Source organism: Mya arenaria, chromosome 13 (genome assembly GCF_026914265.1).
Source record: "Mya arenaria isolate MELC-2E11 chromosome 13, ASM2691426v1".
In the NCBI taxonomy this organism is placed as follows: Eukaryota; Metazoa; Mollusca; class Bivalvia; order Myida; family Myidae; genus Mya; species Mya arenaria.
The window spans coordinates 13527988-13553657 of record NC_069134.1 but is presented as its reverse complement, the minus strand read 5'-3'; the positions used below and the strand labels follow the sequence as shown (position 1 = coordinate 13553657).

Here is a 25670-nt window from a genome sequence, read left to right as displayed (position 1 = left end):
TTGCCTTTAACATTTGGTGTCTTTCGTTGAGTGTTTTGATTGCATTATTATTTAAGCCCTCGAACAAAGGTCATAAACAATGAATTGTTTGAATGTTTGGTGAGTGCTGCGGTAATATCAACGAGAATGATTGGGCTTTCTGTGAGTTTGGTAATATCGCCTCTGAACTGTCAATGTTTCGAAAGGTTTCCGAGAGCGCAACCTTATGCATATCTTTAAGTTTTTTGAGATACGAGAACTAAAAAATACTTGATGTATAATAAATGGGGAAAAAATGTTTTGGCGCATAATAATTTTCTGCGATTACCATATTGATACGGTCAGGTTTACAAAAAAATATAATTAAAATGATGTTTGGTTTGATATAAAAAGTAAGAAAAACGAAAGAACAATACATAATATAAAATTATGTTGCAACTCTTGATATCATAAAACATTTCTGGTGTTTTTAAATCGTGTTTTTTTGCCGTTGATTCGTTATACTTGTATTGGAGATCAAGTTTAGTAATACTCAAACACACAGAGGTAAAAGACAGTCAGTTTTCATTGAATTCATTGCAACAAATTGACAGTTGTCCATTGAAATATGAGCAGAGCATGTCCGCCAATAGATAAATCGTTTGCCTCAGGAAACGACAGTGGAAAAACTGAAATAAACAAGCGTAACGATCTAAATGGAACACAACTCTTACGAGAATCGTCCATAAGTTACCAACAGTAAGTTCCCCTATTATTTATCATTATCGTGAAAGCAATGAAATAATTTCAATACAAATATATCTGTAAATCTTATTCCGTTTTGCACAGTATTGAAAAGTCAATGGTCAATTTTTCGTGATTTTATATATCCGATGTATAATTGAAATGTATACATACATAATTATATTGAAGATGAATCATGATTAAAGCAAACATCAGATTAAGCAGCGAGAGCAAAAGTTTTCTATACATGGTAATTATAATGTAGTGAAACGATCATATATACTGTTTTGCCAATTAACTGTTTATTTTCATAGTTGAATTAAGCTTACCTAGATATTCTGCCAATCATCTCTAATTATTTTTATTTGGGAACCCAAAACCTTAATTATAATATAGTTCCACGAACATACTCCATATCTAACTACAAAAATAACTCAAGACGCATTTTAAGCATTTCATATTTAATAGTGTTTTAAGCACTTGGGCAACCAAATGAAAATCAAAGAACGGGAAAATTAAATACTAATGGAATGATATAAACACCTTAAACTGTCAAACTAAAAACAACATCACCGACCAAATGATGCACATTCTCATAGTCTCAAACTTAAAGACACTGATAATCTTTTATTTTAATTGTTCTTACGTATCCATCCTTACCTCAGCATCCCTGCACGTGCGGAAGTTAGGGTTCTCTACTACCTACGTAGTGCACCCTTCGAGGTGCCTGGAACGTTATTCGGTCACAGGTTTCTAAGGCTGCAAAGTGCGTCCAAAGCGTTACTTTTCATTGGGTTCTGCCATACCTTAAAATAGGAAGTAAATGCCGACTATTTTTCCGGAACCACAGAAGCCACGTTAACAGGACCGGTCTTGTAGTCTTGGTATCTCGGTTGCCTACGTAACGCGACCGTCGGTGCATCTCTGACCTACCTGCGTCGCTGTTAACATTCGCGTTCAAGTTTTTCCTATATTGTAAAAATGGCACAAAAAAAACGAAAAATGCTGTACCCTGTGTCGACTATAGCTCAGCATCACTGCACATGCGGAAGTCGGGAACAGTATTGTTGTTTAGGGTTGTCTTATGCCTACTTAATGCACCCTTCGGAGTGCCTTGGACGTTATTCTTTCACCGGTTTGTAATGACGCAAAGTGCGTCCAAAACATTATTATTATAACAGCGGGTTCTGCAATACCTTATAATGGGAAGTAAATGCCGACGATATCTCCGGAGCCACAAAAGCCACGTGTTCGGAACCGGTCTTATACTATAGGTATCTCGATTGCCTACGAATATCAACTGTCGCCGTTAACATTCGCGTACCAGTTTATCATTTATTGTAAAAATTGCGCCAAAACACCGTACAATGCGGTACCTTGCGTCGAAGATAGCTCAGCATCCCTGCACGTGCAGAAGTCGGGCTTAGTATTGTTGTTTAGGGTTTTCTACTACCTACGTTGTGCACTCTTCGGGGTGCCTGGGACCATATTCGGCCACTGGTTTCCAAGGCCGCAAATTGCGTCCCAAACTTTACTTTTCAGCGGGTTCTACCAAACCGTATAATGGGAAGCCAAAACATATATTCCCCAACGTATACGCACAGGACGGAACAACACTTGTTTTGCCCCGATGTATACACGTCGCTCCGAACAACGGTTGTATTCCCCCAATAGATACACGTCAGACTGAACAACGGTTGCCGTCCCCCGATGTATACACGTCAGTCTAAACAACGGTTGTATTCCCTTAGTATACACGCCAGACGGAACACTGGTGGTCTTTCCCCAGATTTGTAGACGTCAGACTGAATAACGGCATTCTTTTCATGAACTATAAACGCCAGACTGAATAACGGTCGTCTTCTCAGGATGTATACACGCCAGTCTGAAGAACGGCTGTCTACCCAGGATGTATATACGCCAAACTGAACAAAGGTTGTCTAACCAGGATCTATACACGTCAGACTGAACAACGGTTATCTTCCCAGGATGTATTCACGTCAGACTGAACAACGGTTGTCTACCTAGGATGTATGCACGCCAGATTGAACATCGGTTTTCTGCCCAGGATGTATACACGTCAGATTGAACAACGGTTTCTACCCAAGATACATACACGTCAGACGGAACAACGGTTGCCTTTCCCGATGTATACACGTAAGACAGAGCATAGTTTGTCTTTCTTTGATATATACACGTCAGACAGAGCAATGAATTTTTTACCTCAATGTATACAGATCCGACTGAACAACGATTAAATAACCCTAATGTATACACGTCAGACTAAACAACGGCTGTCTTCTCTCTATGTTTACACAGACAGAACACCGATTTACTTTTTATTATTTAAGTTTATATGAATATAGTGTAGTAAACACTTACATCGTCAGGTTTTAGTAACCCTAAATTGAATAATTGAAATTTGAAATATTTTGATTTATATAACTTATGTAGTTGCTGTATATGCTTATTAGATACTTAGACTTAAATCTTCCTTACATATATCTTTACTCTTACCTTATGTGTATAATCAAAAGCTTGACATGGGACCACAAAATGACCAATTGATAGTGTGTATGTCATTATCGGATAATAAACATTATATGCAGTTAAATGCACCATTCAAAACTCAATAGAGACAAAATATTTTAGTGTAGGACTCCATACCTCCTTAAACACTTTAACAATATATTTGTCAACTGTTGGGAGGGGCGCCGTTCAGACGTTGCAACACCAAGTTCTGCCTTGTGGCTGTCAAATCTTAGGCCCGCCACGGCTAATATCAAAGCCGCGGTATGTGTTTCACAGCGCAAAAGAGTGAATAGTTACTTTTGGTGTTCACGAGAAGAAGCTTAAGGCGATCTTATCTGTTACGAATATTTTGTATTCTATGTATAAAAGGGAAATGACAGTTAATGAAATGACAGTTAATGTAAAGTGACAGTTAATGAAATAAGTGGAAAGTTTAAAAACATTTGCGGACGTAACTTCATTTCAGATGGCGTCTTCAAAATTTTAACCAAACCTGTGCGAACTGACGTTTCATCTTGGGCATTAGAGCAGGCTAAAATATCAAAACTGTATATAATATGAAATAGATATGTTCACTGTTTGAAACAGTGAGACATCATTTTGTTTCACTGATAAATAGCTATAAACCACAGGAAAGTATTTGATAAATTTGCATCTGTGCATGGAATACCAATAGACAGATAAATTGTATTTTTTTTTTTTCAATTTGAAAGATAAACTGAAAATATAACCAAATAGCGCCAAATGTAAACATTCGATTTTTGGTAATACTCGATCATCGTTTTATCTCTACAGTGAAGTAATAGTCTTCCTGAATTGAGATAAAAAGCCACCTTCTCAAATCATATCAGTAATATAATCTATGTGCAGCTAAATGACCAATGGATTAAAAGGAAGGAATGCATAACTTCCCTTTCGATGCTATATTTAAGCGATTAGCATATCTATGTGTTCAAGAGGGTCCCACATTTCATTACCCGGATGTATGTTTGCTCTTCAAAAATGCTGCACAACAAATGGCCGGGATGCAATATATAAGCTTTATACAAATACTACTGTAAGATAACAACAAAGATTAATGTCTTTGACATGAATGGGTATTTACATACTTTACATTTAGCCTCAGATATATGTATCCGTCATATATCTAACAATAGCTTTATCTATAAGACCTTCATATGCAAATTATTTTCAGATTCATTAAGCAGATAACACATCAGGCAATCTTCAGAAGAAGAAAAATACATTTTGGTTTACGAAAGTGTTCCGGGTTTGAGATATAAATACATCATAACTATATAACATACATATCTTACGCATTCGCCAGAAATATATGAAACTTTATGTAAAGTAAGTATAGGCTTAGGTGACAGCGTAATATTTTCTTAATTCTCAAAGTGTATGGACTAAGTCCTAATTATACGAAAAGAAATGATACCAATATTCTTCTTCGAAATTCTCGTTATCGGTCTAGGATGTATTAATATAGTGACATCCAGCCATTTTCGGGGTGGTTCCATTTTCTGGAAACCTACTGGTAACGGTTACGAGGTATGTACAAGTCTTGGACCATAAAACACCTGCCTCTGCCTGTGATGTGTGTCAGAATATTTGTTTAGCCTAAGTTATTTATTAATTACGGATGGGTAAAAAACTGATAACTTGAACCAAGTCCGTTTCTAAAAAGACTAATATTTAATTTGGGCATTTTTGTCAAGGTAAAAGTTAAGAAAACTCAATCCCATTTTGTGTTGATGTTTTTTATAATGTATGCTTGTTGATAACATATTAATGCTAACCTTAAAAAGCAGTGATAATGTGGGTTCCAGAAAGAATTGCGTAACTTTAAATACAAATCGATTGCATTATTCAAGATATTTGAAAATAAAATTTTGTTATTACTTCTTTTGAAACTTGCTTCAATATACCAGGTTTTACTTAAAGGAAAGCATGTTACAGAAAGGACAACAAGGATAATGAAATTTGTTACATTTGGCCAATTTCACACGATCTTCATAATAAATTTATCATTTTGATTCGAACAGACAGGAACTGATAACAGTATAAACATTATCTTTTAATAAGAAATAAATTAAACAGGTGAGATCAATAGAGAATGTTTTTAGTAGCAAACAGCGGACGATATCTCGCCCAGGAGTGCGCCGACTATATTTGATATTGTTTAAAATATAGCTTTATCTTAAGTGAATGCTTTCGATATTTTTCACGTTGCAAGATAAAATGTGAATTATAGTGTGTTTTTTTTTTTAAAAATGTTAACTTTAATTGATAACGAAGTCTTAAATTATAACGGCCCTGAATAATGTTTTTTTTTTAAATATTGCTTCTCAATAACAGTAATCTCCCTTGGCGTGCAGCGATGAAGGGAGTTTTGAAATACTAAAATTAAGCTTAATAAGTTTTGCAAATGTCATTCAAAAGAATATATTTTAGATTATTTCCTTTAAAGCCTTTTTCACCCGTTTTAATTTACTCATAACAGAAAAATGAGTTCATAAAAACAAAAACAATATACAATTGTTACAGTAATTTCAACAATAATGTCTTTCAAAGATATGTACACTTAACATGTTATAATTGACGTAAATAACAACATTGTTTTGTGATCTACATGCTTGTTTGTTTTCTTCTATGTTTAGCGATGACTTGATGTCTCTCTTCTTGTTTTTCACTGGGAAAATCATCAACCTCAGCAATTATCAACATTAACTTATTCTGTATAATACTCGTACATATGTTTTCCATAAGAAATCAAAGAGCTAACATTTTACATGTTGTTTTTTCAACATCAATATATCCATTTCTCAATTATTTTTAATGTCGATTTATTATGATGATCATACTATAATGTGAACACGACTAGGGTCTATGAAGCCTAGAAACAGATTCATTAATATATAAGCTTGAGAGACCCTAGTAATTTCCCTGAAAATATGAACATTTCTTATCTGAATAAGTAAATTAAACACTTTTCAACATAACTCTTTCAACCTTTAAAACCAGTTGCACTCATTACTGCAAATGGAGTGTGTCAACGGTAAATTTATTTCGCTTGTCTTAGCGATAATGTTGTAAATTCATTAATAATCTTCATTGGGTCGATTTTTGCCTATCTTTCGTCAATTTTATATTTTCATAAAAATGAAAGTAATATCTGGAATGGCGACCGTAGGCTAAACTTTAAAGCGCTTTTGTAAAATGAACTGTCAATTCCATCTCATTGTAGAATATACAAATGAAAATAATATGTTTTACTCAGTAGATAACAATTGAGATCCATTTCACCCAATGAATACTGAATGTTAGTATTCCAAACGTACCTAATTCACACGTGATAAATGGCTTTCAGGGATATGAACGTAGTTGGGATGATTAAAGTACTCATGTAGTCCGTCACACTTTAACCAGCCCAACTGCGTCCCTATCCTGATAATGTCACCAATCCATTTCTTCAATGACCACTATTTTATATTTAAATACTTAATCGTTATGTGACATATTAATCTTATCAGTGATTGTGCAACTTACACACTTTGTAGTGTATCAAAAAGCAAATTATGATCGTTAAAATCTTACACTTAACAAGCATTAATTATTGCTTCATATCTTAAGCCAAATCTTGTTAGTGTCATAACAATAAGTTTAGTTTATAACTGTTTTGCATTTTATCCAGGTCGAATTCAGTGCTAAGCTAGGATGGGCATACAGAACGAATGCGTGTAGTTCAAGTAACCTTAACGTGTACCAACCCTCATCCATCGCTTCCTGGATATGCGTTTCTGGATGTCCAGGGAACAGAACGATGGTTAACGCAAACAGGCCAGGTTTTACGTGCACTGGGTTTGACGCTTCACAAAATTGGGAGAGGACTGAAAGCACGTTCAGTTACGTCTTTCCTGGGCCAGGACCTTACGTCATTGAGTATATATCTCCATTATAAATGAAAACGTTTTCTCTATGTTGTATCCGTGAAAATGAACTGGAAATAGATTGCCATTGTCCTAGAGCTTATGCTCATACAGTAAATATATGCAGTACCTCATCAGTAAACTGTAAAGTACCACAATAAAACGTTTTACGAAGAGTGTATCTGGTAGTAGTTAAACCTAGCGCTCAAGTTATGCAATCATTGAAAACAAAACGGTTCCTACCCTTTACTTTACTGTGACACGTGATGACGGTCATTTTTTATTTAAGATATGTTTAAACTTCAATTTTTTCTCAAAGAGGTAAACTAAATAACACGACAATGCATAAAATAAAAGTAAAATTATGTTATCCAGTTAGAAATATGTTATAAGTCAATAGTTTTTTAAGTAGTATTTTATTCGTTTACCGTATGGTGAATATTGTCTGGGTTTTTTCTTTATAGTTTAATATGACTCAGTTATTTTTGAAAATAGAAAAAAAAAACATTTATATTCAGCCGAGGCTACTGGGCATTTGCAGTATTGCATGTAACTTTCTTCAATGAAAAGTTAAATTGTGCCTTACGTTATATTATTTTGGTACTTGCAAAGGGTTTGTGTTCAAGAATGTATTATACTATATTCGTGTTCAATCAGGTTTACAGGTGGAGCATGGATAAGCGAACTTGGAAGTGGAAACTGGCGATTAACTACAACGGTGGATTTGCATACACGTTCAGACACTCTCGCCCCAAACTTCAGCCCCGTTGTGCCAACCAAACCTGTTTACTAGTGGGTGTATTAACTTTAAATAAATTATATGTTTCCTAATGAACTGTTAGTGAGAACCAGGGAAAAATGAAAACGCATCGGCATTTGATAAAAAAAAATCAACTTAATCATTAACAGTGTTGTGGTCATCTAGGAGTAAGTTTGTCTGATCGTAGTTCGGACGGTCGGCGGTCCGCCCGTTGGTCGGTCGGTCGGTTTTGTCAGAATTTTAATGCATGAAAGGATTGACGGTTTCAAATTATATTTGGTACACGTGTGTGGAAACCACATGTCAATTCTGACCATTGATATAAACTAACATTTTTATTCATTTGAGAGAAATGTCCCCTTTTCAACTTAGAGTTTGACAGTTATTCGTTAATGCGTTTAGGTGGTTCAACAGTTTACTATCATTATAAACATGTAGTTGTAAACCGCCAATTTTTAACATAGTTATGGGCCCTTTTCAACTTCTAAATTTGCTAATATTACAGTGTCAAGAAATTTGCTCATGAAATAGCTTAAGGATTGATATCATTTTTGATAAAAATATGGATCAAGATAATTAGTTACAAACCACCACAGTCTTATCCCTTTTTCAAGCTAGATTTTGCAAAAACGGACAGATAGACAGATTTAAATGAGTTTTGATAATACATGCATATCAGTATTGAAGTAATACAGTTAAAGTTCGACTGTTGCTACAAACTAAACATTTTTTACTAAGTTATGGCACCTTTTCAACTTACAAATTGCCAACACTTGGTGTCCTGATGATCTCTTACATATCTATTCATGCAGTGTTCAAAACGGATGTAAGGAAACGCTCCGGTTACCAGTGTCAGATGAAGATGGTGACCGCGTGACATGCAGATGGTCAACGGGTCTTGAGTGTGAAGGCGTTTGCTACTCTGCAGGAAAGGCACCAGTAGCAACCCTTCAAACGGTATAAAATGCTGGCTTTCAAAGTTATTGAGATAAAAGTTTGTCAATTAGAACTATATGATACAAGACGTACAAATCAAGTTTTATTAACCCAAAACGACTTGAAAATTATATAAACTATTCCTGTGGTGTATTATAATACATGCGCCCAAGAACATCTGGCCAAAATTGGGTCAACATTGAAGTATGGCAACATTCTGTTCGACATATTTAACATTATGCTGTTCCATTATAATGAGGTTTTAGTGTTCCCTATTTAATATTTTAGAATTGTGACTTAACGATCGATGCTAGCCTAGACCAATATGGTGTCTACGCCTTGGCAATTACGATTGAGGACAAACCTACATCAACAATAACCATCGGGAGCACACCGTATGCACCGTCGAGGGTCATATCATCGGTACCTCTACAGGTTTGCAATAAGGCATTAGTTAAGGTATTTAAACGTATGCACCTTGGAAATTTATATCCTTAGCCCCCTAGCTGTATGCTATAAGACGTTTGTTAGGATATTCAAACGTATGCAACATCCAAGGTCAAATCCTAAGTGACTCTCTATTTTTTATGTAAAGCGCTGATATTAAAACGTATGCACCATCGAAGCATATACTCTTTGTCACTATATGTTTGGTATAAGGCGTTGGTTATGATGTTCAAATTGTGTGTATAAGAAAAATATAAGCGTCAACATCAAAAAGCGCCTTTGGCAAACACAAACACATACGTATCGGCTATCGCATCTCTTTCAGCACTATTAGACAGTGGTCAAAATACTTAAACACATTCATCTTATGTTTACAGTTTGTTTTGTTGACGCCCGAACCTCGTAACAGATCTTGCTCTGATAAGCCTATGTTTCTTGAACCAACTCCGTCAGAAAATGACGTTCTTGTGTACAAACCAGGGGATACTGTTAGTCTGAGGTTCTATGCAACATCAAGAGCAGCAACGTAAGAATTCACTCATATTCACTGTGTTACATGTTTTCTTCTGTAAAAAAATAAGTTTAAATATACAATTCGTACGTATCATATGCATATACATATACAGTATCAACATTTGTGTTTTCAGTTTAATAGAGTGAGAGAAATGAAAAAAACAACAACATATGAACAGAGAATGAATTAGGAACAAGCATTCAATGTAAATCAAGATACCTCATTTGATAATATTCGTGGACAACATGGAGCTAATAGAAATTGTCATTTTTAATCATTTCACAGGATTATATCATTTACACTACTTGATCCACCAACCAATGTAAGACAGTCTGCTCTGCGCAATGACGACAGGTTCCGACCTGACGTCTATGCAATGGACCTCACATGGACACCAGTGGCTGCTGCCAGGGGCTCTAAAACCATCTGTGTGGAGGCGACTGACAACTTCTTGTAAGAGTGAACTCAATAATATGTATTGAATATATCCCTGTTATATCGGTGTATGCAACTCATGTTTTCATTTATAAAAGCCTCGTTTTGTTATGAATCCAACTTTCTATTTTATTGATAATATGCAATTTAATGACATGTCTGGCTTTCTATCGTATAATTGATGTGTTTGTTGCTTGGATCCTAATTTCATGCAATACAAATTAGACTTAAATTCATATTGGTTAAAAAATATTTTCAAAAGAGCATTTTACGGTTACACAAAGTTATAGTATAATCAAAAATAAATGGGGGGTTTTCTAAGGTAATAATATATGAAAGCTAAACAATTTATATATGCAAAAAACAAAATAATTTCGACAGAATTGAGAAGGAAGCGTGTTAGCTCTGCGTCTGTCACTCTTTCAAGCTTCTTGTAATGTTGTTAATGTTGTAATTGTTCGTTGATTTATGTTATCGTTTTAACTTGGTGGATAAGTTGCAAGGTGAATGACAAATATATGAAGTAGTAGGTGGTAAAATGCGTTTGAAGTACGAAAGTAGCCAAAGGGTAGCAACGTTCAGGGCAGAAAGAGGGGGGGATGGCAGGTACAGGGCAGGTCATTTCATTTAGGTGATTTCATATTGGCTAAATATTTTTCTGAGGTTAGCTGTATTTGCCTAAGCCCAAAAGGGCGAAGGCAAATACAGCTGACCGAGGAAAAATAACTCGTCCAATATAAAATCACCTTATTAATAAGTATTAATTAACAATTACGTATGGTACAACATTTTGGTTAAAAACATTCAAATAAGTTATCTTAAGTTCACATTGAAGCCGTAGTTATCCCTTATTCATTCATGGTGTCTGCTTTTCTAGATTTTATTATGCTGATTTTGATATGCATCCTTCAGTAACATAGCACATACTTTTGAATTAAGCGCTATGCAGTCTAAGGAAGCATGCCTTTTCGTCTTAATTTCGTAAATCTTTTGCCAAAACGTCAAAAGTTTCACATTTGTCGTCCATTGTATCGATGTACAAAATCAGAATAGTCGTAAAATCCACCAACGGGTTAAATACAACTTTAGCATCAAACCGTACACAAAAAAGGTTGAAGAATTTAATAGGCTAGCAATTGCATAAAGGTTTTAACAAAGCACAAAACGGTAAAACGGATAACGAAATGTCTACCCTTATAAAATAATTTCCAGTCTCATATAAGGCGAGTTTCAACAGCCGATAAAAATGGTCCATTTCTCAAATCCTATAATTGGTGAGTTTTGCAGCCAATCAAAATGGAGGAAACTCATATTGGCCGAGTTTGGTTAATATTGGCCGTGTTGGATCAATATTGGACGAGTTTTGGCATATATTGTCTTCAATTATCTGGTATTGATACCGCGATTGTCCCCGTATCGCGTCAATTACGTGATAGTTGATTAATATTTTTTTTATCTTAAAGAGATAAAAAAAAGCTTTAGTTTGCCGAATGAAATGTTGAACGTGATTGATTTTGTTGGTCAGGTCCGTGGCGTTGTTTGGATCCAAATAATAGAACTTGAAGTGATATATGCCTAATAGCAGACAATTGATCGTGTAGGTGATGCTGTATGAATATGTTGTTTTTTGCATGATATAGGGAACAGGTGAAGAAGAAATAATAGGCGTCCTCATATTGAATGATTGTCGACTTCAATTGTTCTCTGTATTCATTGAAAGAATATTTACCGCGCTACAATGTTCAGGGCAATTTCTCAGTGCAAATCTAATGAGTATTTCAAGAACAAATAGAAAATGTTAAATTTTTCAGGATGAGTACCCAACATTGTGTGACTCTTCTTGTCTTGGGTAAGTACTGAACGTTATATGATGTTGGTCATCTCTAAGCTTTTTATGAATGTTCTAAAAGACCGTTTATGTTTAATGCAATAATGTAAGCGTCCTGTGACATCGGTTTCTTGAGGTCATTCTTATTAGGCAAATTATTACATTGTGCAATCAAATGACGTTCTGGTTATTTCAAATAAAGAACAAGAACGTTTTGAAAATTTGGTATTGTTTTTCTTTTCAGATATCAATCCATGCGACAGTTCACCATGTAAACACAATGGAACCTGTCAACGTCAAGGACACATGGACAACTATAACTGCGCATGCGTACCAGGTTTCACGGGACACAACTGTATAATAGGTCACGTATCTTTCACTGTTGAGACAATTGAATAGTTGAAGTAAACAACAAATTTCGTTTTAAAACAACATATATATTGAGAGAGATATCTTGGAATAGTATATATCTTTTAAGCGTTCTTGGTAGAACGATTTCATTAAGCACATACAAACCCAGACTTTTGGTTTGCTGTTTACACGTAATACAGCCAAAATCATGATGGGCTGGGGCTGTGCTTAATACAGGCGGTATTACAAGGCCGTGTAATGTTATATATGTACAACAGTGTACTGTATGCGTCAAATCGTTTGACGAGCATGTAAAGTACACCGATATCGAGAAAATGTGTAAAAGGTTAACCTTTTAATGTATTAACTCTGTATTTTCAGACATTAACGAGTGTGCTAGTAGCCCATGTCAACACAATGGGACCTGCATTGACCTAGTTAACGAGTTCTTCTGTGGATGCCTTGATGGATACACAGGCTTTGAATGTGGAATAGGTAGAAAATATAAGTAAACTGTAGTTCTTACTTTCGTAATAATTGGTTTGTATAACAATTTGTTCAATTATATATTCTAAAACATACACACCTTGATATAGCAGTTTTTCTGTGATTAGCGTTCTTTGTTGCACGATTTTCTTCAGCACGTTCAAACAGCAGCGTTCGTTTGGCTGCTTACACGTGATGCATGCAGTATAATAAATAGGCCGGTGATATGCGAACTAAAGCCGGAATTACATCACCGGTAGAGCCCGCATTATGTGACTGAATAAGCGGCCAACAGTGTACGTGGGCACGACAAACTGTTCGGTGACCATGTCAAGAACATCGATATTGTGACTTTAATATAATGTTTAAATGTACCTACGTTGCATTGCCAGAGATGAACGAGTGCGCTAGCAGCCCATGCCATCACAATGGAACCTGCTATGACCTAGTTAACAAGTACTCTTGTGGATGTCTGGATGGCTACACCGGCTATGACTGTGAAATAGGTAAGCACAATATTAATACCGTGATCTTACTTTCTTTACAAGATGTTAGTTCATCAATATGCTCAATTATTTAAAAGAAAATATGTATGTTGAAATGGTATTTCTGAGTAAAGCATTTATTTGAGCACGCTTTTCTCAGACCATCCAGTGGTGATGCACAGCTGATGATGGCAGTATCAATTAAAGGACGGCGTTGAGATAAATAAAACCTAAATTTCAACGCCGTGTTTATCCGCGTTATGTACTTTAAAAAGAGTGCATCAAACAAATTGTGTGATAAAAAATTACCGAACGCCGATATCTTGACTATAATATGATCTTTAAATCTACCAACTATGTATTTCCAGACATTGACGAGTGTGCTAGCAGCCCATGCCAACATAATGGGACGTGCTTTGAACATGTAAACGAGTTCATCTGTGGATGTCTTGATGGATACACCGGCTTCGACTGCGGAATAGGTAGACGCAAGGTTTATGACGTAGATCTTACTTGCATAACACTATATTTGTAGATCAATACGTTAAATTGTTGTTGTTGTTTCAAAACACATCGATACTTTCAAATAGTACTTTTGTGGAAAGCGGACTTTATAGCATAATTGCGTCAGCACATACCAATGGCGACGTTCGGTTTGCTGGCTACATGTGTTGTAAGCAGTATCATTGATAGGGCGGCGCTCTGCTAGAAATCAGGGGATTGTTTTCGCCGCGATTACCCTCACTATGTAAGTTAGTAAGAGTGAAACATGTGTAAATGTCCACTATAAGCTGTGTGATAACTTGTATATGGTTTAAACCGAAATAGTGATCATAAAATTATCATTTGACGAACCTACTTATTACCTTTATTTGCAGATATTAACGAGTGTGCTAGCAGCCCATGCAAACACAACGGGACCTGCTTTGACCTAGTTAACGAATTCGTCTGTGGATGTCCGGATGGATACACCGGCTTTGACTGTGGAATAGGTAGACTGAACATTTAAAATATAGACCTGACTATCGTAACAACGTGTAAATATATCAATACGTTAAATTGTGTTTAAAACATACACACCTTCAATAGTGTTAATTATATACCAACAGCAACATTTGGTTGGCTGTGTACACGTGATGTCGTTATTGATAGGTCGAAGCTGTGCGGAACATAGCTGGAATTTCATCGCCGAGTTTACACCCATAACGTAATTGAACAAAGGTACAACGATGTGCATGTATGTTTTAAACTGTGTGATCATCATTTAAAGTACACCATTATATTTACTATAATGTCTCCTTTAAATGTACCTACTTTGCATTGTAAGACATTAACGAGTGTGCTAGCAGCCCATGTCAACATAATGGGACCTGCTTTGACCAAGTAAACGAGTTCTTCTGTGGATGCCCTGATGGATACACTGATCTTGACTGTGGAATAGGCAAGCATAATTGTTATACCGTGGAGCTTACCATCGTAAAATCGTGTTTGTATATCACTATTTTCGATAATTGTAAAACACATATGTATCATGAAATAAAATTTCTGAGTTAAGCGTAAATATTTAGCACGCTTTACTTCAGCACATCAGGTGGCGATGTTCAGGGTGATGGTGACACTCAATGCTGGCAGTATGATTTATAGCACGGCGTTGAGATAATTGTATTCTAAAATTCAATGCTGTCTTTAGCCGCGTCACGTAATATAAAAATATAAAAAATACATCAGTGGAAAATTTGAAAATCAACATGTGTGATGATTATGTACTGTATGCCGATATCGTGACAATAATATTCCCTTTAAATGTTCCTTTTTTGTATTCCTAGACATTAACGAGTGTGCTAGCATACCCTGCCAACACAACGGGACCTGCTACGACCTAGTTAACGAGTTTGTCTGTGGATGTAGTGATGGATACACCGGTTTTGACTGTGGTTTAGGTAGACATACTATTTATTACGTAGATATTACTATCGTTACTATCGTAACACATACATAAAAAACGTTCAAATAAAGGCTTTTTAAAACATGGATACCTTATAGTTGTTTTTATGTGAAAAGCTTTCTTTGCAGCACATTTTTAAGCGATGGTGACGTTCTATTCTGTGGCTACATTGATTGGGCGGCACACTGCTAAAATATCGGGAATTGTTTCGCCGCCTTTACCCGCAATTTGTAATTAATAAGAGTGAAACAGTCTAAATGTGCACAATAAACTGTGTGATTATAACCATGTAAAGTAAATGTACACCGCTATCGTGGCCATAATATTATCATTGAATGCATATTCTTTGCATTGCCAGATATTAACGAGTGTGCTAGCAGCCCATGTAAACACAACGGGACATGCTATGACCTAGTTAACGAGTTCGTCTGTAGATGTAGTGATGGATACACCGGTTTTGACTGTGGAATAGGTAGTTTGGATTTTTAAAACATCGATCTTACTATCGTTAAAATGTATAAATATATCAATATGATTATTTAGGTTTAAATCATACACACCCTTGGAATAGTATCAACTTTGATATGTCGGCGCGTTATTTTTACCGTAATTTTGTTCATTATATACCAACAGAGATATTCGGTTGGCTGGTTATTCGTGATGCCGGAAAAATAACTGATAGGTCGGCGCTGTGCTAAATAAAGCTATACTTTCATCCCCGTGTTTACACTCAATTTGTAATGACACAATTGTGCAACAGTGAATATTAAAATTAAATATTCCTACTTTGCATTGCCAGATATTAACGAGTGTGCTAGCAGCCCGTGTCAAAACAATGGGACCTGCGTAGATCTAGTTAACGAATTCGTCTGTGGATGCCCTGATGGATACACTGACCTTGACTGTGGAATAGGTAAGCATTATATTTATACCGTGGTGCTAACTATTGTTGCAACGTGTTTGTATATCATTATTTACAATTCTTTTTAAAAACATATGTGATTGGAAATAGTTTTTATGAGTAAAGTGTTACTTTAGCACGTTTATTTCAGCACATCTACTGACGACGTTAAGTTGGCTTGCGGATATTGTTGCTGGCATTATTATTGATAGGACAACTAAAATATATACATGTAATAATATAAGGAAGATGGGAATTAAAGTGATGGCATGTTTGCTCAATTTGTTAAGCCAGTTTGATTTGATAACTATTATGATACCAATCAAGCCAGACTTATTAAGAGGCGCCTTATGCGAAATCAAGCCAAGCTAAGAAATCAAGGTGTAAATTCACATAATGGGCCGTAAAAAATACATCCAGCCAAGAGAACAAAACAAAGAGTGGAATTCTTAAGAAGGGACCGCGAAAATGAATGCGAACGTGGTAAAATATCGACCATCGAGAAATCGAGTCGTCCGATCAAATTTTATATGGACATATAGTAAAGAAATCGGTCCTTTTAATCCAGTTCGAGTCCACGAATATAGTGAGCCGGGTGTTGATCATACACAACATTGATACCATTATATTATCAGTGAATGCATGTACTTTGCATTGCCAGATATTAACGAGTGTGCTAGCAGCCCATGTCAACACAACGGGACCTGCTTTGACCAAGTGAACGAGTTCGTCTGTGGATGTTTGGATGGATATACCGGCTTTGACTGTGGGATAGGTAAACTGAACATTCATAACAAAGACATAACTATCGTAACAACGTGTAAATATATCAATCTGTTCAATTAGGTTAAAAGCATACACAGCTAATAATATGTGTTTAGCGTTCCTTGTAGCACGATGTTCCTAGGTATAACAATTGCGACATTCTCTGGTTCGTCCTTTTTAGCCCGAGTTTGCTCATTGCATACCAACAGCAACATTTGGTTGGCTGGTCATTCTTGATATTACTGATAGGGTGGCCCTGTTGTAAATTAAGCTAGCTATTCATCGCCATTTTTACATTAATTACGCCATTTAAACAAGGTGCAACAGTGTACATGTATGCGTTAAACTCTGTGTCGACCATTTAAAGTACACCAATACCGTGACTATAATGATACTTAAATGTACTTCTTTTTCATTGCCAGACATTAACGAGTGTGCCAGCAGCCCATGCAAACACAATGGGACCTGCTTTGACCAAGTGAACGAGTTCTTCTGTGGATGCCTGGATGGATACACTGACCATGACTGTGATACCGGTAGGCATTATATTTATACCGTAGATTTTACTATCGAAACAACGTGTTTGTACATCAATATTATTCAATATTTGTTTTAAAAACATACGTATCTTGAAATAGTATTTCTGAGTGAAGAGTTCTTTTTAGCTATAATATTACCTTTAAATGTACCTTCTTTGTATTGCAAGACATAAACGAGTGTGCTAGCAGCCCCTGCAAACACAATGGGACATGCTTTGACCTAGTTAACGAGTTCTTCTGCGGATGTCATAATGGATACACTGGCTTTGACTGTGGAATAGGTAGAGGGATTATTTATAACGTAGATCCTACTTTTGTTACACCATTTTTGTAAATATATCCGTTTAAATAGTTATTTAAAAAAAACATAGATATCTCCATATAGTATTTTTGAGGAAAGGGTTCTTTGTAGCATAATTTCTTAAGCAAATTCATATGGCGAACGTAGATCTGCTAGCTACGCGTGATGTAGGCAGCAGCATTGATTGGGCGGCGCTTTGCTAAAAATATCGGGAATGGTTTGCCGCGTTCATCTGAATTATTTTCAGTGTAAATGTGCACTATAAACTGTGTTATAATCATATAAAGAACATGTACACCGATATCAAGACCGTAATATTATCATTGAATGCACTTTCATTGCATTGCCAGATATTAACGAGTGTGATAGCAGCCCATGTCAACACAACGGGACCTGCTTTGACCTAGTAAACCATTTCGTTTGTGGATGTCTGGATGGATACACCGGTTTTGACTGTGGAATAGGTAGATTAAACATTTGTATCATAGACCTAACTATCGTAAGAACGTGTAAATATATCAATATGTTCAACCATTTGAAAAAATACACAACTTGAAACAGTATTCCCGTGTTTAGCGTTATTTGTAGCACGATGTTCATATCTATAACATTTGAGAATTTCTCGTGCTCGATACACGTGAGGTAATCAGTATCATTAATATGTCGGCGCGTTTGTTAGCATGATGTTGTTCATTATATACCAGTAGCGACATTTGGTTGGATGGTAACTCGTGATGCAAGAAGTACTATTGATAGGTCGGCGCTGGGCTAAATATAGTTATACCTTCATCGCCTTGTTTACACCCATTATATAATTGAACAAAGGTGCAACAGTGTACATATGTGCGTTAAACTTTGTGACAATCAAATAAACCGATATCTTGACTATAAAGTTACCTTTAAATGTACCTTATTTTCTTTTCAAGACATTAACGAGTGCGCTAGCAGCCCATGCCAACACAATGGGACCTGCCTTGACCTAGTTAACGATTTCTTCTGTGGATGCCCTGATGGATACTCTGGCCTTGACTGTGGAATAGGTAAGCACACTGTTCATACCGTGAAGATCACTTTCAAATAACATCTTTTTCATTTCTAACACATGTTGATGTTTTTATTTAAAACAAATTGCAGATATTAATGAATGTAAGGCTCAGCCTTGTAAGCATGGCGGGACATGTGTTGATCTGGTCGGAACTTCCGTTTGTCAGTGCACACCATGGTTCACTGGCAACATTTGCCAAACAGGTACAGTGTGTTACAAACTTTGCTTTGAAAAGTTTTCACTTAATTAGTATAGACATTTTCTGTAGGAGTTAGCATATTGAAACATGCCTAAAATAAACTTATCTTTTGACATTATCTTAATACGTATAAATGATATTTTTCATCATTTAAATATTCTTTAAGCTGTGGTGTTTTGCTTCAAAACTTATATATACATTATACAAATAATTTCACAAATATAAACCAGGCGTTGACACATGCGAATCCCTGCCGTGTGAAAACGACGGACACTGCCTCTTTAACGAGTCGAGTGGATACATTTGCGAGTGTCAAGATGGGTGGGTTGGCAGACAATGTGGCCATAGGCTAGAGAACAAAACGTTTTTCAAGGGTGATAAAACTGGAATGGTAGGTATTACAGCTCACTCTAGGGAGTATTTAAACTCGGTGTTTGGGATTCGATTGTAATGATAAGTATAATAACTTCACGGCATTTATGTCAACCTTATTGTGAATATAGAGAGAATGATCATTCTACTTGGCGAATTGAAGCAGCATGGTAAATGATAGCCCTTAGAAAATATAGAGTAATATCGAGCGATGGTTACACGTATTTGATAGCATTTCTATATTTTTATGATATGGAAACGCTCAATATTTGCATTTTAAGTAAAAAAACTTTTTTTTTTATCTTTTTTGACTTTCAGACGGACGAGTATCTTCACTACTCCGACTGTGAGTGTGTACTTGGTTCCGGTCGCCAAGACTACTGCTATATGTACACTCTTAACAAGCACTCTGGATTTGGAGTTCTTGCCGTCCTGCTTGGAATCCTGTCATCGATGATTTTGTATTTTCTATTTTACTGCGTTTTCAACAAATCCCTACCTTGTTTTCATAACCGAATATCGCAAGAATGGGATCACGAAGAAAAATATGACTTTTCTTATACACTAGAAGAAGAAAGGGTAGAAAAAGAAAATGAAGTGTGTGATACGCACTTGGAGAAAAATAAAGAAGTGAAAGTATCTCCTCTAGAAAAGCTGGACGCACCTAAAAAGCGCAAACATCACTGTTGGGCTTGCGAAGTTAAATACAACAAGGCGCCTGCCCCACTGTGGTACAGGAAGGATTTTAAGAAATATTGAGTTAACAGCGTCATGCTGTAATACTATTCTTCATTCTATGTTCGTCGATTGATGCTACGTTGTATATCCTCTAACATTAATAATTATTTATTTTCTGTTGTGTTACATATTTCGTGATGACTCCGTTTGTGAAAAGACTTACTCAAACACATTGTTGATAAATAATGGAACAAGTTTAAGGTTGAGTACCCTTAACTAGTTGACATCCAAGAAAATTCTGTTTCATTGCGCATTCCAAGGCGGTATTAATATTTATTTTATAAGACGTTTTGATGCATGCCTGCCTATGCTGTATTGTGTGATGTGGTGTATCTCTACACATGTGTTGCTAGACAGGGTCATTTACATGATTGTTTTTTGTTTGTATCTCTTTGAGTGTCTGTATGGCCTTATCATTGTGACTATAAAAAGGGACATTAACATGTTTTCTATTGGGGTAATAGGTGTAGTTTGCATAATCAGTGTACAGTTAAACAGGGTCATTAACATGTTTGCTACTGTATGTCTTTCACTAAGTGAATTTAAAGTTTAACATTTTGGGTCCATAGTAGTTTGAGCCCGTGCCATGTATGTCTAGGTTTATTTGCCTACTAGTCTTGTCCCTGTAGTTTATATTGTATTGTGAACAGTGTGCTGTTAAAAAAGAGCATGAACATATTTGTTACTTTATGTCTTTCACTTAGTAAATGTTAGGCTTAATATTGTTCCTGTAAACAGACATATAAATATGTTTTCTACTGTGTGTTTTCCAATTAGTGAACGTTAGGCTTAACAGTATGCCTTTAAACATTGACAGGAAAAAATTCTACTATATGCTTTTTACTTAGTGAGTGTTAGCCATGAAATTGAGCATCTAAACAGGGTCATTAACATGTTGTGTTCTGTATGATTTCTACTGAGTGAATGTTAAGCCTAACAGTGTGCCTTAAAACACTGTCATTAAAATGCTTGCTACTGTATGTATTTCATTTTGTCTCTTAACAGATTCATTAACATGTTGTGTTCTGTATGATTTCTACTGAGTGAATGTTAAGCCTAACAGTGTGTCTTAAAACACTGTCATTAAAATGCTTGCTACTGTATGTATTTCATTTTGTCTCTTAACAGATTCATTAACATGTTGTGTTCTGTATGATTTCTACTGAGTGAATGTTAAGCCTAACAGTGTGTCTTAAAACAATGTCATTAAAATGCTTGCTACTGTATGTATTTCATTTTGTCTCTTAACAGATTCATTAACATGTTGTGTTCTGTATGTATTTCACTTAGTAAATGTTAGGCTTAATATTGTGTCTTTAAACACTGTCATTATCATGTTTACTTCGGTATGTCTTTCCCATAATTAATGTTAGGCTTTAGGCTTAACAGTGTCCCTCTAAACAGGGTCATTAACATGTTTTCTTCTGTATGTCTTTCATTTAGTGTATGTTAGGCTTACCTTAACATTGACCTTTAAACAATGTTATTAATGTGTTTGCCACAGTGTGTATTTCAACTAGTAAATGTTAGGCTTAACAATGTACCATTGAACCGGGTCACTAACATGTTAGCTACTGTATGTTTTTCGCTTAGGGTATGAAAAGGGTTAATAGTTTGTCTCTAAACATGGTAATTAACATGTTTGCTTTTGCATCTCTTTCACTTTGTGTATGTTAGCCTTAACATCAAACTTTAAACAGGGTCATTAACATAATTATGTATGTCTTTCACTCAGGATAAGTTAGGCTTCACATTTTGCCTCTAAACAGGGTCATTAACATAATTATGTATGTCTTTCACTCAGGGTAAGTTAGGCTTCACATTTTGCCGCTAAACAGGGTCATTAGCATGCTAGTGTGTGTCTTTTTTGAGTGAATTTAAAATGTTTACTAATGTGTGCAATTTAACAGGGTCACTAACATGATTGTTATTGTGTATCTTTCGTTGGGTGAATTCAATATGTTTACAAATGTGTGCCATCTAATAGGGTCGCTTACATAATTGCTTTTGATTGTACTTCGTTGAGTAAATGTTAGACATTGAATTTGTGCATCTGCTCTGCACCAACGAGATATTATGTAACATGTGGAATGTAATAATATATGTTCTGCCCAGAACACGTGATAGTTAGAATCTAAGGAAATGGTATTGATTAAGAAGTGGCAAAGCGAGCGCAGCTGGCAAGCCCAGCTATAACCAATACGATAACCGTAATATGTTCTAACTGAATTGGAATACAATACACTTTTCCATTCATTGTCTGGCGTATTCAGCGCGTATGCATCGAGTTTTTTAAAATTTGAATTTTAGCAACGTTTCAATTCCTTTGTTTAACGCCAAACACAACTGTTTTAACACGGATGACCTATTTGATTTGCTATCAGTAGATTTAACGTTCATACTGCATCATATTTAACATTTCGAGTGACTTTGATGCCAACTATCAATAGTTCATGATATGGTTCAAACTTGCTATGATTAACCAATGATCTTGATCCATTTAAACTTGTTGTGTTGTTTTTTTCTCGTTGGTGTTTTTTTTTGTAAAAACCTATAAGTCTAAGTGTGATATATCTCTGTACAGCCTATTTTAATAATACACAATTGAATAAATCAATATTTATTTATGTATCTAGACCTATTCAATTCTGATCTATAAATAAATCGATATGTATCTAGACCTATTCAAATCCGATCTATTAAAGTACTGGCCATGAAAACATTTGTTCATTTTAATATGAATATAAGGGTCCTAAAGGTATGGTTCAAGCAGTATGGAATTAAAACAGCTGTACTTTATTTTTTTGATTCCTTTGTTAGATCTGACAATGTGAATATAGAGGGAGATTACAAAACCACATAATTGAAATGGTAGAAAAAATCATTTCTTTATCCCCAGCTGTGCTTTCTCCTGTTTTTGTTAATTGTCATTTAGTGCTGTGTTCAAGGACAACCGATTGTGCTTTGACTAATCAATATCGATTGATCTGATCGATGATTACAGACACTAATGGGCAATAAAGATTAGGATATAAAAAGGCACAAAAGAAAATAAGAACAAAATGTTTATTTGAAATTAAAACATTATCCAAATGTCAACTATGTTCTACGAAATTAAAAGTACTCAAATCAATAGAAGATCAATCTTTTTAGTTAAGTTCTAATCTGCATGGACATTTACTTCCGTTTAATTCATGTTGACACTCTTCGTACCATATACAGTTTGGATGCATTTACAATGGTTTTGAGTTCAATATATACTCTGCCATAAAGAGGTCAAAGACAATCATGCGATTCATTGCAACAAATTGACGGCTGCCTTTTGACTGATAGTAGATGTACCAACACATCAATTGCTGTTTCAGGGCACGACTCTACTTCCGTTGAAATGCTGAAATAAAGCATTCAAAACGATCTTAATGGACCACAACTCTTAGTTTAATCGTATTTTATTGTATATGATATACGCACGTCATATAAATCATTTCAACAAATAATATAATTCTATAAAGTTATAACAACGTTAGAAAATGGCCGTCTCGGCAACTCTTAAAACAATTGTCTGTATGTTTACAATAGTTAGTTCCACTATCATTCATCATTTACGTGAAACGAATGAATTAATTCGTATAAAAATACACTTGTTAATCTTAGTCCGTTTGGCATAATATTGGAATGCCAATGGTCAATGTTTATCGCTTCAAATAGAAAATGTGCATTTGTTTGGAGTTTGTATGAAAATTTATTTATATTTAAGATGAATTATGCTTAAATTGAATATTATATAATGCAGCGAGAGCAACAACTTTCTGTACATAGTAACTTTAATGTAGAGAAATTATCAAATATATTGTTGGGCCAATTAAATGTTTATTTTCATATTTGAATTAAGCTGACCTAGATCATAGATTTTCTGTTTGGTAACTACTGTTTAATTGGAACTAAAAAACTAAGATGTCCGAATGCTAATATAGAGATCGCAACAAAATGACATAGCGGGTGAAGTAACGTAGAATACATGACGATAGAGATTACGGCAGAGCTTATAAAAATATAAATGATGATATACGTTGTATGGGAGCGTAACGGAATGGTTTAAATGATTATGAACCATAATACCGGGACAGGCTTGCTGGAGTAACACTATATATATGCAAAATAAATACTGAAACAAAGTCAGTAGCAAAACGTTTAAACATTAACCTGTTTAACTGCCCAGGGTAAACGCCAAAGACCTAGAACACAAAACAAAAAAAATCACAAACAAGACACATCGAACAACAGCACCAAATTCCACAAAGAACAAAGTGCATACTAGTATATATTATATAAAAACAAAACAAAGCAACGATCATATGGATTTTATAATAGCGCGACGGAACGGATGATGCAACTAGGTATTCAAAGTTAACAAAAGTTCATAATAGCAAGGTGGAATATGTAGATTTTATAACAGCGGTACGGAATGTAAGTTATCGAAATATAATTTATATTATGTAATTGATAAAAGCGGGACGGAACGGGAAAAGTAACAAAGTAAACAATGAAAATGGAAGTTTGAAAATGGACGGAGTTTGTGTAACACCAAAGCATTAAAGATTAAAGAAAGTTCACAACAATGTGATTTTTTGTTAGGACGGTACATGTGACATTACCATATGAATGATTCAGCTGCCATTCTAGAGGGACGAAACAGGAGTATAAATGGAAACAGGAAATTCATAGAACCTTTGTGTTATGTTGATATATTTCACACTATGATTAAACAAGTAATATGTTATTGTTCCCATATCTGGGTTTACGCATATAGCCCTAATATTAAATATAAACAAAATTAATGCTTTTTTGCAGTAAGCATTCTTGTATTAATAAAAGTACTAATACATGTTCGGTTCCTCGGAGAGTGTGGAAGATAGCCACTGTGTGCATACTAGATGTTTAAGTTTCTTGATGAAGTTGGATGAAATTGCTAGTTTACAATTTTAAGAACGCTATTTATGTATGGCTTTGGATATTTATAGATATTTCAAAACGTTGGCGATAAAGATGTATTGCTTAATATCTTTAAACAGAGGCTTATTGATTGTTTCATTCAAAACTTGCACGAATCCATTAACAATTTAAGTAGGTGTTTTCGATATAGATATTTTAAAACTTGGCTTAAAGTATTTTGTAAATGTCGATGCTCTAATAAAAAGTCATGAGCTGAGATTGGCAAACATAATAATACCCCAAGAGACAATCGTGTTTGTGTGTGTCTGTATTGTCAAGATAATGGGATTATACATGCTAAAACTATGAATACCATGCTTTTTTCATATGTAAAAAATATAATGATGTACGTCAAAAATACTTATTTAATTGGTATTTGTAAGGCATAGATTTAAATACCTACTTACCCATTTTATGTATCGTATTTTATTGAACATTAATAGTTAAAGGGAAGTAATCAATGTTTCA

The 25670-nt window shown here is 35.1% G+C and overlaps 1 protein-coding gene across 1 annotated transcript; it reads left to right on the top strand.

Moving 5' to 3' along the window:
• Positions 1-586: 586 nt before the first annotated feature.
• LOC128215043 (uncharacterized) lies at positions 587-20231 on the top strand. The gene is made up of 26 exons (XM_052921773.1): positions 587-717; positions 1368-1468; positions 2771-2899; positions 4724-4785; positions 6929-7176; positions 7821-7955; positions 8736-8880; positions 9148-9294; positions 9684-9832; positions 10106-10273; positions 12067-12104; positions 12816-12929; positions 13313-13426; positions 13774-13887; positions 14284-14397; positions 15232-15345; positions 15709-15822; positions 16150-16263; positions 16913-17026; positions 17439-17552; positions 17723-17836; positions 18207-18320; positions 18783-18896; positions 18991-19104; positions 19331-19491; positions 19791-20231. Exons 1-26 carry the CDS (start codon positions 587-589, stop codon positions 20229-20231), a joined length of 3537 nt encoding a protein of 1178 aa, XP_052777733.1.
• Positions 20232-25670: the final 5439 nt, after the last annotated feature.

What these genes read in the sequence shown, in the direction of transcription:
- LOC128215043 (XM_052921773.1), top strand. Translation starts at nt 587, where the DNA reads ATGAGCAGAGCATGTCCGCCAATAGATAAATCGTTTGCCTCAGGAAAC. An exon ending in TGACCTTGACTGTGGAATAG is followed by an intron (nt 16,264 to 16,912) that starts GTAAGCATTATA and finishes TTGCATTGCCAG; the next exon opens with ATATTAACGAGTGTGCTAGC. An exon ending in TGGCCTTGACTGTGGAATAG is followed by an intron (nt 18,897 to 18,990) that starts GTAAGCACACTG and finishes AACAAATTGCAG; the next exon opens with ATATTAATGAATGTAAGGCT.